A 14,166-nucleotide genomic window follows, 5' to 3' on the forward strand; every position below is an offset into this window, starting at 1 on the left:
CCCCCCCCTGCCAGTCTGGTTGCCCCCAACTGCCTCCCTGTGGGCCTGGTCACCCCACGCAGCCTGCTGCTCAGTAATTTGGTCACCCCTCACTGACCCCCCCTGCTGGCCTGGTCGCCCCATGCAGCCTGCTGCTCAGTTGTTTGGTTGTTCCTCACTAACCCCCCTGCCAGCCTGGTCACCCCATGCAGCCTGTTTGGTCATCCGTTCGGTTGTTTCAGTTGCGACTTTCACTTAGGCTTTTATATAGATAGATATGTCTTTATTGCAATCCTCCTCCTCCTCCTCCTCCTTCTCCTCCTCCTCCTCCTCCTCCTCCTCCTCCTCCTCCTTCTTCTTCTTCTTCTTCTTCTTCTTCTTCTTCTTCTTCTTCTTCTTCAACACCCTTCAGCATTTCATATAATACTGGTTTGGTGGTGATGAACTCCTTTAGCTTTTTCTTGTCTGTGAAGCTCTTTATCTGACCTTCAATTCTAAATGATAGCTTTGCTAGGCAGAGTAATCTTGGTTGTAGGTCCTTGCTATTCATCACTTTGAATATTTCTTGCCACTCCCTTCTGGCCTGCAAAGTTTCTGTTGAGAAATCAGCTGATAGTCATATGGGCATTCCCTTGGAGGTAACTAACTGCTTTTCTCTTGCAGCTTTTAAGATTCTCTCTGTCTTTAACTACTGGCATTTTAATTATGATGTGTCTTGGTGTGGGCCTCTTTGAGTTCCTTTTTGCTTCCTGAACTTATTCAGTCTATTTCTTTCACCAGGTAAGAGAATTTTCTGTATTATTTCATCAAATAGGTTTCAATTCCTTGCTTCCTACCTTCTCCTTCTGGCACCCCCATAATGCTTGAAGTTGTTCCACAGGCTCATTATACTATCTTTATATTTTTGGAATTATTTTTCTTTTTGTTCTTCTGATTGTTTTTTTGGGTTTTTTTTTTTTTTTTTTTTTTTTGCTTCCTCATATTTCAAATTGTTGATTTGATTCTTTGGATTGTCTCCTCTAATGTTGATTCCCTGTAAATTATTTGCTATTTCAGTTAGTGTATGCTTAATTTCCCACTGGTCCTTTTTCATGTCTTTGACATTCTCACTAAGATCCTTGAAAGTCTCACTAAGTCCTTTGAAAATCTCATTCATTCCCTTGAAGCTCTCATTAAGTTCCTTGAAACTCTCATTAAGGTTCTTGAGTAACCATATAAACATTGATTTGAACTCTGTATCCAGTAGTGTGCTTGCTTCTATTTCTTTCATTTGTGACACGTTTCTTTGTCTCCACATTTTGGCTGCTTCTCTCTGTTTGTTTCTATGTATTATGTAGAGCTGCTATGTCTCCTGGAGTTCATAGAGTGCCTTGTGTAGTAGCTGTCCTATAGGGCCCAGTGGCTAAACCTCCCCAGTCACCAGAGCTAGGAACTCTAGGTGCATCCCTGTGTGGGCTGTGTGCACAGTCTTGTAGTTGAGCCTTGATTGCTGTTAATGCCACTGGAAGGAATTAACTTCCAGGCCAATTGGCTGTGAGGACTAGCTGTGGCTACAGTGGAAGAGCTGCTGTGCAGGAGCTGACCCTATGGAGCAGGACTTGCTTTAGTGGGTCTTTGGTGCTCACTGAGTATGCCTCATGAGTGTGTCGCTTGTGGGTGTATAGAGTTGTTATTTGGTATGGTCTGAAGCTGTCCGCTGAGTGCACTGGCTCTGGGGCCTCCTGGGAGGTGCAAAGTCAGCCATTGCCTAGGGCCACCTATCAGGAGTTACAGGGATATATATAGATAGCTGCTACTTGTATTGGGCTAGGAAGTGCCCAGGCCAGGTCTAGCCGTGAAGCAAGGCAGGCTGGTGCTAGTATCAGGTCTAGAAACTTTTATTGACAGGTTTGATACCAGCTGCTGCTTGCTTGAAAGATTTTAGCAAAGTCTGAAGCCTGAGCCAGGACAGGCCATTCATATGAAAAAGCTGCCACAAACAGCTTGGGTGGGGCTGCAAATTAGATGGGCAGGGTCTCAGGGAATCACCAGGGCATAGTGAACAGTGTGGACCAAGCTGACAGAAACTCATATATGGCTGCCAATCAGCTCTGCAATGGGAGAGGTCCCAGCACAGGAACAATGACCCATGCAAGTACCCTGTCTTGGAGAAAACTGCCCCCGAGTTCCTGCCCTAATGCAGACAGTCCAGTTCCTCACTGTATGTCCCTGTATTCCTCCAAAGCTGCTGCTGGGCAGTAGAACTCAGAGGAGGTGGGACCATGTAAGTTTGTGCACTGACCTTTAAGAGGAACACCTGGGACTCCAGCAGCCTCTGTGTCACTCAGCCACAATCCTCCACTGGTGTTCACAGCCTGAAGTTATGGGGGCTTCTCTTCCCAGATCTGGGACCCTGGGCTGGGTGTCTGAAGTAGAGCTGGGAACCCTTGCTTCTCACAGCAGTCTCTGCAGCTATGATATCCCTCCCAATTTAAAAAACACCATATATGAATGTCAAACCAGCCTGTCCCCACCTCCATCCTGCCTACCAATCTCAACGTGCTTTCTTCTTTACTTCTCTAGTTGTAGGACTTCCATTCAGCCAGATTTCAAGTGGTTTTAAATGATGGTTGTTCTAGATTTCAGTTGTAATTTTGATGTGGTATGGAAGGCGATGAGTACCCACATTTACCTATGCTGCCATCTTGGTTCTCTTTTCTCAAAATAATATTTTTGAGATTTATCCATGTTGTTGTATGTATCAGTATTCCATTCCTTTTTTCTTTTTTTTTTTTTTTTTGTTTTGTTTTGTTAATCCTCACCTGTGGATATTTTTCCATTAATTTTTAGAGAGTGAATGGAAGGGAGGGGGACAGATGAAGAGAGAGAAACATTGATGTGAGAGACACATCGACTGATTGCCTCCCTCCCACACCCCTATCAGGACGAGATCCTGCAACTGAGGTATGTGCCCTTGGCTGGAACTGAACCCAGGACCCTCAGTCTGTGGTCTGACACACTATCCACTGAGCCAAATCGGTAGGGCTTCATTTCTTTTTAATCATGAATAGTATTCCGTGGCCTAACCCATTTCAGCAAAAATAGAGAAGGGATTATCTGAGACAAGCTTTATTTCTCACTGAATAAATTTCCAGGACATACACGGAAGACCCACATTCCTGACATTTTTATACCAACAGAAACATTGCCAGCTTTGATTAAAAAAAAAAAAAAAAAAAAAAAGGACAAAGAGTATAGAAATGAAAAAAAGCTACCAGACTCTCAAAATTCTATGTGCAGGAAATAGACTGGTAATGTGTGTTAACTTTAACCAAATGTGTGCTAACTTTCATGAAAAAAAAGGGGGGGGGGAGGGGAGGATGACTCAGAGGGTGAAGTAAGAAACCCATGAATATGAAACCATCTATTCAGAACCAAGAGCTGGGAGGGCCGAAACTTGAAATTAGAGAGCAGAGCTGTGAACTGCAGATGATTATTCCCAGGCCTTGAAAGCTAGATTTTAAATTATTTGCGGTCAATACTACATTTACCTTCATTTTATCCCTTTTTAACTAAAATGTCTATAACTGTTACCCTATACCTGCCTCACCATTATATTTTAGGAGCGGATAACTTGTTTCATTAGTTTCACAGAAACACAAGTGAAGAAAACCTGCACCAATAGATGAATCATACCTGGAGCATTACCAATACTGACTTAGATGACAAGATTAGGAACTTTTGAGATTTAGATGAGATGTTGGACTTTGAGCTGATGCTATAATGGGATGGGACCTTTGGGGAACTTGGGATGGGTTAGTGTATTTTTCATGTGGGAAGGATGTGAATTGTTAGGGACCAGAGGGGGAGCTATGAAAGGCAGAATAATGGTCCCCAGAGATGTCCAATGTGATATGTTAACATTACATGGCAAAAATAATTAAAGTTGGAGGTGAAATTAAATTTTCCAGTAAACTGGATTTTAGGGAGATTACCCTAGATTATCTGGGTGGGCCCAATCTAATTAGAAGAGCTCTTAAAAATGGAAGACAGAATTAGTAGCATGGATCAGAGAGATGCAACATGAAGATGTGACTTGCTGTTGCTGGTTTTTAAATGGAGGATGGTGGCTATGAGTAAAGGAATGTGGCAGTTTATAGAACCTAGAAATGGCCTTCAGCTTATAGCCAGCAAGAAATCAGGGCTATCCAACCCATGTGGCTCAGTGGTTGAGCCTTTACCTATGAACCAGGAGGTCACGGTTTGATTCCTGGTCAGGGCACATGCTCAGTTTGCAGGCTCAGTCCCCAGTAGGAAGCATGCAAGAGGCACCAATCAATGATTCTCTCATCATTGATGTTTCTATCTGTCTCTATCTCTCCCTACCTTTCTGAAATCAATAAAAATATATATATTTTAAAAATAATAATGTTTTTTAAAAAATGTTTTAAAAAAAAAGTAGAAATAAGGGCCATCAGTTGTACAGTCAAAAGGAGCTGAATTCTGCCAACAACCTCAGTTATCAAGGAAACAGATAACTCAAGAGTCTCCAGATGGAATGCAATTCTGCTGATGCCTTAACTTTAATATGGTGAGACCTGTGACAGACTTCTGACTTATAGAAATTTAAGATAATAAATGTGTCATTTTAACACACTAAGTTTGTGTTGCAATTTGCTATGGCAGCAATAGGGAACTAATATAAATCCAGCCAAAGATTTCTACTGTTTGGGGGATTACATTCTTATAGGGGGAGATAGTCCTATATAATAAAAGCCCAGCAACTGAAATGGTGGAACGACCAGAATGACCAGAGACCAGAACAACCACAGCCCCTTGCCCCAGCTGGCCCTACGCCCCCAGGGAGTGATTTAGGGGCAATCAGGCAGGTAGGCGAGTGGTTAGGGGTGATCAGGCAGGCAGAGTGGTTAGGGTGATCAGGCAGGCAGGCAAGCAGTTGGGAGCCAGTGGTTGAGAGAGGGATGTCCGACTGCCAGTTTAGGCCCAATCCTGCTGTGGATCAGGCCTAAACTGGCAGTCAGACATCCCCCAAAAAGTCCCAGATTGCAAGAAGGTGCAGGCCAGGCTGAGGGACCCCCCCTTCACAAATTTTGTGCACTGGGCCTCTAGTCAATAAATAAAATCCTATCTAATAAAAGAGTAATATGCAAATTAACCACCACTCCGCTACACCCATAAGCCACGCCCACCAGCCAATCAGGAGTAAGTATGCAAATTAACCCAACCAAGATGGCTGCGGCCACTGAGTGAGCAGGAGGCTTGGGTTTCCCTGGCAATGGAGGAAGCCAAGCTTTCCACACACCCTGGCAGGCCCAGGCCTCGACTCAAGGCTACAAAGTTTCAATTATAGAAGATAAATAAATCCCAGATACCAGGGCCTCCATTTGTGTTGCAGGGGGGCATGGCCAGCCTGCAAACCACCACAGGCCCCTCACCCAGGCTACACCATGCCCCAGGGGAGGGCAGTTGGGAGGGACCAGGCCTGCAGGGAAGGGCAGTTGGGGGGAAATCAAGCCTGCAGGGGAGGGCAGTTACGGGTGACCAGGCCTGCAGAGGAGGAAAGTTGGGGGTGACCAGGCCTGCAGGGAAGGGCAGTTAGGGGCAAACAGGCTGGCAGGGGAGCAGTTAGGCATCAATCAAGCTGGCAGGGGAGTGGTTAGGGGGTGATCAGGCTGGCAGGCAGAAGCGGTTAGGGGCAATCAGGACGGCAGGCAGGTGAGCAGTTGGGAGCCAGCAGTCCTGGATTGTGAGAGGGATGTCCGACTGCCCAGTAGGATCGGGCCTAAACAGGCAGTCGGACATCCCTTAAGAGGTCCCAGATTGGAGAGGGTGCAGGCTGGGCTGAGGGACACACACCCCCGTGCACGAATTTCATGCACCGGGCCTCTAGTATATAATAAATAAATTACATAGTATGTTAGAATGTAATAAGTAATACACAAAAGTAAAAATTAGAAGAGGAAAGGGAGATGAGAGTGCAATTTTAAAGGGGTAATTAGGGTGGGCCTTTTGTAAAAGGGACATTTGAACAAAGGGGGTTAGCAGTATAAATTTAGCAGTTCAAATAAAATTTAGCAGTATTTTATTAAATAAAATAATGGGTTACCTAATTTATTTGAAATAATAGTATTATAATTTATAATAAGACATATACTTTTTTCAAGGTTTATCCAACATAGAAAAAAAATGGTTGTTCATTATATTGGCTAAACATAGTATTTTAAAGATTGTCTTTTTCTATTTTTCTCATTCTTAGTCTGAATGTTTCTTATGGTTTTCATATTTTTAAAATACATATATTTATCTCAAGATATGTTATGTTGGAAGCTTCTCAAAGTTTTTCTAAAAATGTGATAGAGTTCTTTCTCTATTTCCATTTCTAACTAGATCTTTCTAGTTTTTTGAGACTCAAAGTAACATAGGAGAATATGTTAGGTACTATCTGAGGCAAGCTCTTCATCTTAGATGCTACAAACTTTGGCAGATTGTTGACCCATTCTTAACTTCCATGACCTCTTGGTTTTTATCTGATAGAGAAAAATTGCACCAGTTTGCAAGGGTGTTATAAAAATTTAAAAATCTTATACATTTCTTAGTAAATTATTTTGATTTGTGTATACCGTCCCAATAGAACTTTTCTTGTTTTGAGGCAAACCATTCAGAGACCCAATTTTCCACTTCTTCATATGTTTTGAAGTGCTGCTCAGAAAGTGTGTGTGCCATCGATCAGAACAAGTAGTAATCTGAAGGAGCAAGGTCTGGTGAATATGGCGGGTGGGTTAATACTTCCCAGGCAAAATCTTTTAACGTGTCTTTAACTGGTTTTGAAGTGTGTGATGGTGCGTTATCATGAAGCAAAATTACTTTGCCGTGTCTTCTGGCCCATTCTGGTCGTTTCACTATCAAAGTGTGGTTCAAATTGATTCTTGTTGTCAGTAGCAATCAGTATTAACGGTTTCACCTGGTTTTAGAAGCTCATAATACACCACACCTTCCTGAACCCACCAAATACAGAGCATTGTCTTCTTTCTGAAGCGATTTGGCCTTGTAGTCGATGTTGATGGTTGACCTGGATAAACCCATAATTTTGTGCGTTTGGGATTCTCAAAATAAATCCATTTTTCATCGTCAGTCACAATTCGATGCAAAAAAAGACTTTCTTTCATGCCATTGAAGCAACATTTTACTGATGACTTTTTGTTTTTCCATTTGTCTTTCGTTCAGTTGATGTGGCACCCATTTTCCTTCCTTTAAAATCTTTCCCACGTGGTAAAAAAGAAGGAGTTCTTACCATTTGCAACAGCATGGATGGAACTGGAGAGCATTATGCTAAGTGAAATAAACCAGTCAGAGCAAGATAAATATCACATGATCTCACTCATTTATGGAATATAATGAACAACATAAACTGATGAACAAATATAGATCCAGAGACAGAGAAACATTGATCAGACCATTAAACCTCAGAGGGAAGGTAGGGGAGGGTGGGGGTAAGGGGGAGAGATCAACCAAAGGACTTGTATGCATGCATATAAGCATAACCAATGGACACAGACAACAGGGTGGTGAGGACATGAGTGGGGGTAATGGGGGGGTAATGGGGGAATAAGGACACATATGTAACACCTTAATTTATAAATTTAAAAAATAAATAAATTATATTGAAGAAAAAAAAAACAAACAAAAAAAAACCAAAAAACAGAAAAACAAACAAAAGAATATCTTTCCCATTGCTTGTAAACAATTGGAAATTGTTTGCTGAGCAACATTTAACCTTTCTGCAAGTTTTTTTTGAGTTTGACATGCATCTTCATCCAATAATACTCATAACTGTTGGTCTTCAAACTTTTTTGGTTGACCTGGACGTTCTTTGTCTTTCACATCAAAATCATCACTTTTAAAGCATTTAAACCAGCGTTCACAAGTATCTTGAGATGGAGCATGTTCACCATAAGCTTCCCGAAGTGTATGATAACTTTCAAGAATACTTTTCTTCAAAATAAAGTAATGAATTAAAACTTCCCGCAAATGCTCTTTTTTGAAACGAAATTTGAAATTTAAGTGTAAAAATATCTATGATGTTAACACCTTCAGAAAATTTGACATATGAAGTTTTGAAGTTTGCTGTCAATACAACAAAATAGCATACATATCAAATTGCATATATATCAACATATGTGTAACTCCATCTCTTAAAAAAAATCCGCATTATTAACTGGTACACCTGGTAAGTAGCTCCTTGCTCAATAATGTGCTGATGAATAAAGCAATTAAATAAGTGTAAAACAATCTGCACATCCTAAAAATTGACATAGATTTGGTGCTGGTCGGGTATAGAGTATCAGATCTAACTGAGGATATCTAAACAGATTTGCCCTCTAAATCATATGTGTAACACAAATTTCAACACTAGAAAATGCAGTTTCTTAATAAGCTTCCTCAATAATTCCTACAATTCCTGTTAGACATCACAATTAACAGGAATTATCATTAATGGTGAAAGCCTGGAACCACATAGTTTGCCAGTTCTGAAGTGATAAGGGAAGACAAATTGGTTTTAAAAACTTCCTGAGCCAAGGAAATAAAATAACATAATTTTGAACTGAAAAATAAAAAAGGTGATATTAATATTTTTAGAGAGGTAATAAGAAATCTGAGATGACCACTAAATTGAAAAGACATTTTTTTTGCTTTTCTATTTAAATCTCATTAATTTCTCAGAGCAAATAATTTTAAATTAACTAGACTCATCATTCCTTATATTCAATTGTAATTTACTAAGCACTTATGATATATTAGGTGCTGTGCAAGACCTTAGCTATACTGAAATGTAAAATTGAATTGTTGGCCTCCAGAACCTCCTAGTTTAGAAGACAGACATTTATTACCCAATGTGTAAGTTCTATGACTGTGATAAAGAGAGAAACAGAAGAGGCTGCTCATACAGTCTGATGATTTGGGAAGAGTTCCTTGGAAGAGATTCTTGCTGAGCCAAGACTTAAAAAAATGAAGACATTGATCGATGACTCAAATTTGGAGAAATTGCATTTCATATTTAGAAATATGTGATGTGAGAACTAGCTAATTCAGGGAATTTTAGCAAATACTGGTAAAGGCTGGATCATAGGTTAATGTGATAGAGTGGGATAAGTAGTCTGTGGCCAAATCATGTGGACCATTATATGATATACTAAGATAGTAGGAAATTAATGAAATATTGTGCTCATATTGCTTTCATTAATGTTTATGCAAGTAATTTTTCATCTTTTATTTATATGGAAAACAGGAAGGTATTTGAGGACAGCATATACAAAGCTATATTTACTAGGGATTTTGATAAATGCTGTACTTAGCACTTCAATTTCAGTCTTGAAGAACCAACTGCCATTCCCAAACCTTAAGGTACAAGGTTCTCTGTGTTAGTCTTCGTGTTTTTTGGTTCTTCTTTTTAGTAATGCTTAGCTTAATGGAAAGGAAGACCAAAGGTATTTCACTAGGAAAATTGTAATGCAACTGCACTGGGTTGAATAGTATCCCTCAAAATTTTATGTCAATGCAGCACCCCATCATGACCTTAGGAAATAGGAATCTACAGATGTAATTAGCTAAGTTAATATGAGGTTACTGATTTAGGGTGGGTTCAAAATCAAATAAATTGCATCATAACAAGAAGAAAATATGCAGACAAAGATATAGATTGGAGTTATGCTGTCACAAACCAAGGAGCACCAACAATTGCTGGTAGCAAGGGGCAGTTTCTTCTTTAGAGCCTCCAGAAGGAACCATCCCTAACAGCAACTTGATTTCTAATTTCTGGCCTCGTGGACTGTGAGAGAATAAATTTCTATTTTTTTAATTTCAGCTCTAGTAAATAAATACAGTAAACAAGAAAATATACTTAAATGTTGTTAGGAATTTCTCAGGTGACTTTTTCTAGATGGGACTTTACCTATTCCAAACATTTCAAACCAGACTTAATGGGTAGATGAATAAGTTTTAGGAAATCTTATTATAATTATATCATCTACTAGTATAATGTGGAAAAGTCTATATAAATTTCAAGATCTTAGAAAAATATTAGTGTCCCTCTATGCCTATGTATTTATTCAAATATTTAATTCTTATTTATGCTTAGTCATGACAAATAGATAATCATTTTTACAATTTATTTTTTCTTTCTATTTAAGGTTATTTTCTTTGTTCCACCTTGAAGAACTTGATATTTCCTACAATAGTATTGCTTCTATTCCAAATGAAATCCAGAAACTCAGGTATTTTGGAATTAATAAGTACACAAAAATCATATTCCCCTGAAGGATATATTTGGTGATGATGGAGAAAATTCAGTTCATTCATTTATTTAATAACCATCAAATATATGTAAAGGAGCCTGGCCGGTGTGTCTCAATGGTTGATCCTCAACCTATGAACCAGGAGGTCATGGTTCGATTCCCAGTCAGGGCCATGCCAGGTTTTAGGCTCAATTCTCAGTAGGGGACATGCAGGAGGCAACTGATAGATGATTCTCTCTCACTGATGTTTCTCTCTCTGTCCCTCTCCCTTCCTCTGTGAAATCAATACAAAAATATATATTTTTAAATGTGAAGCATAAAGTTTATCCAAAGATAATCTGAATGATTGGCACTCTGTATTTTTAGGATGTAATGTTTCCAATAATTATTTAAAGAACAGTACTGATGTCCACTTAATAGAATGACAAGCTACTCCTGTTGATTTTTTCATGTGTGCTCCTGTAGTTCTTATCAGCTTTATTTTATTTTATTTTTGTGTAAAGAGATAGATATACACAAAATGCTAATGATACACAATGTAATTTTAATGCTAAGCTCCAATTCTTTCTCACATTAATCTTTTAAAAGTCTCTGAAATTTATATCCTTCTAGGTTGGTACCATACTATGTTGATTATGACTTTACAATAATTTTAATAGCTATTAGGGAGATTAGATTTCAATAATAGTCTCTTAACTATTTTCTTTAGATCATGATCTTTAAAATATTTGATATAATTTCAAGCCCCTCCTCACCCAAAACACATAAACACAAAATTGGGATTTTAATTGAAATTCCCCTAAGTTTACATGTAAATTTTGAAGAATTCACATTTCTGATGATAATAAATATTTTTGTTCTAAAACATAGTATATTTTTTCATTTGTTCAGATCTTATTTCATATTCTTCATAAGAATTTATTATTCACTTCACATAAGTCCTTTGTCTTTCTTACTAACCTTTCTAAGTATTTTATAATTGTGTTGCTACTGAGTATGTAGTATTTTCTCTATTTTTTTTTTCCTAGCTCACTATTGCCAGTACAGAATAGAAAAAAGCTTGCGCTTCTTTACATTAATTTAAAATCAGCTTATGTAACCAAATTATTTTATTTGTTCTGGTTGAGTTTTTCTAGATTTTCTTTGGCTTACAAGAATCATAATATTAACTTTAACAAAATTAGATAATTTGTCTCTACTTTTCTAATATTTATACCAATTATTTAATTTATTTGTATTTTATTAGGGGAATTGAAGCTGTTCACATTTGAAATGACTGATATGTTTATTTTTTGCCTTCCATTTTACTTTGTATTTACTATCTATTTACTTTCTCCTTTTTCTATATATTTCTTTAATTTTTTTTTCAGGATGTTATTTGTTCTCTTTTTTTATTCCTTGTTAATTTCAGAATTCTACTGTACTTTTCAGTCTCTTACTAACTATAATTCCTTTCCCAAAACTCATAAACAAATACATTTTTCTTTAATATCTTACAAAAACAAGCTAAAATTCACTTCCCCCAGCATCATAGTCTGTCTCCTCACTGCTGTGTTCCACCAATAGTTAAGACCTTTAGAATACTTTCATTTTCCTGCTTTCCTAAGTTCCTTCTCAATGCACTTACTCCTTATCTAATTACAGGTTTTGTTGAGACAGTTTAGGAACTTTTATTTCAGATTCTCATTAGTATTTTTCCTTTTATTATGTCTCTTTACTCAAAGAATATTTAGCACTTAGATCTCACAAGCTTAACAAATAAAGCAATGTCTCTCATTGGTGGGCAATCTCACATTACAGCCCTTTCACAAGCAGTTTCCATCCTCACGTCCTCCTATAGCTTTCAGAGTTGCACAAGAGGTATCTGCTGCCAGTTTAATTTATTTTTCTCTTTACGTTCTTATTTTTATCTGGAAAGACTATGGTGTTCTCATTATCCTTGATCTTCAGAAATTTTGTCAGATTATGCTTAACAGTAAGTCTTCTTTTATAATCTGTTTAAAAGTTTCCTGCATCTAATTCCACTCTGGTAGAGGGGCACACCAACAAGCAATTCTTGGACACTAGCTGGGTGTACTACAATTCAACTCAATTCTGACACTATCTCCCTGGAGACAGCATTAGATCCCACTGGTTGTAGGCTCAGTCCCACAAGACTGCCCCCCACTTCAGATGCCTCTAGCAAGCCTAGGTTGTAAATCAGAAGTTCATTCCCACGACCCTTCCTCAGGTGTAATTAATTTGCTAGAGCAGCTCACAGAACTCAGGAAACCTATTTACCCTCTAGATTACCAATTTATTATAAAGGACATATATTTAAAAACACAAATGCACAGCCAGATGAAAAGATACGTAGGATGAGATCCTGAACAAAATAGCTTCTGTCCTCATGGATTTTGGGGCTCAGTACAGTTGTATAGTGAAGTGTTCTGGTTCCCACACCTGGAAGCTCTCCTAATCCCCTCCTTTAGGGTTTTTATGGAGTCTTCACTACATAGGCATGATTGATTAGAGTACTCACCATTGGTGATTGATTCAACCTCCAGCCCTTCTCTGCTCTCCGGAAATGAGGGGTCCACCCCTTTAGTAATGGTTGGTTGTGCTGGCATCCTGCACCATTCTCAGGTGCTTTCCAGCAGCCACCTCATTAACATAAACCTAGCTATCGTAGAAAGGGGCTTGTTGTGAATAGCAAGATGCCCATTTTATTTTTATGGTTCTGAAGCAATTTCAGAAACTGAGGAGACCAAATATAACAGATGTTCCATTGCTCCTATTGCTCAGGAAATTCCAAGCGTTTGGGGAGCTGTGGGTCAGAAACTGTAGATTCAGAACAAATATATATGAGAAATATATTTTGGTCATTTGAGTGGCCAAATATGTATTTCTTATAAATCATGATATCACGTCTGTTTTTATCGAAATTCGGTGAACTCTTCTAACCAGCCAGTTCAAGAAGGCATTTATCTGTTATACTATCAACAATAAAAAATATATCAAACTTTTTTTTAATTAAGAAATGTTTCATTATTGCCTCTCCTTCTCCATCTGTTTTATTTTCTCTTCCTGAAACATCTATTACTTACATGTTAGGTATCCTGGATCTGTCTTCCATGACATCTACATTGTTTATCATTATTATTTTTAAAAATGCTTTTGCTCTATTTCAGTTATTCTATTTATTTCAGTTATTTCTTCTATCTTGTCTTTTCCTCTAACTCTTATCTCTACCAATACCATGTTCTTCTTTAGTTCATCCACTTAATTTTTTTAGTTTTACAAATCATGTATTTTGGTTCAAGAATGTCTCTGTATGTGTGTGTGTGTGTGTGTGTGTGTGTGTGTGTGCGCGCGCTATATTTGAATCTTATTGTTTCTCCTGCTCCAATTTCTTATCTGTCTCCACAGAGAAATAAGTAAAGAAGTGCTTGCCTTAGGAAAATGGTTTTGTATGTTTTGTTTCTTTTTCTCCTCTGGCTGCCCTATTTTCTGCTCAGGTCTAAGAGCAGTCTCAGAGTACCATTCAGAGCACCAAGTGGGTTAGTGGTGTAGCTGGAGGAGGTTTCTCTGCTACCTAGGATGTCAGATGCAAAAGTTAACTCAACATGGAGCTCTTTAAAGACTATTTAGCCTTAAAAACTAGTTATCCTACTGAGCATCCCCAGAACTCTTTGAGAGGAAGGGTGCACCCATATTGGTGGGACCTCTAAGATAAATCAACTCAGGCATGGCAGCCTCACCAATGGAGGTTCTGGGGACTCTCCATGGCATTTCCCTAGAGTGCACCACTTATTCTGATTGTCCAGAGGACTCTCTGCTTCTGGCCCCTAGGTTGTGTTTGCTTTAGAGAAAAAAAGTGTCTATGCCAGCTCTCTCCTTGGGGACCAAAGCGGAG

The 14,166-nt window shown here is 38.5% G+C and overlaps 1 protein-coding gene across 1 annotated transcript in view; it reads left to right on the forward strand.

Moving 5' to 3' along the window:
* LRRC63 (leucine rich repeat containing 63) overlaps positions 1-14,166 on the forward strand; it is a gene marked incomplete at both ends in the record, with an annotated part of 136,886 nt that overhangs the window by 97,909 nt on the left and 24,811 nt on the right. The window contains one exon of the mRNA XM_080660134.1: positions 10,167-10,250. Coding sequence (XP_080516260.1) covers positions 10,167-10,250 — 84 coding nt within the window. The remainder of the gene's footprint in view (positions 1-10,166; positions 10,251-14,166) is intronic.

The sequence above is a fragment of the Plecotus auritus genome (genome assembly GCF_963455305.1).
Source record: "Plecotus auritus genome assembly, chromosome: 3".
NCBI classification, from domain to species: Eukaryota; Metazoa; Chordata; class Mammalia; order Chiroptera; family Vespertilionidae; genus Plecotus; species Plecotus auritus.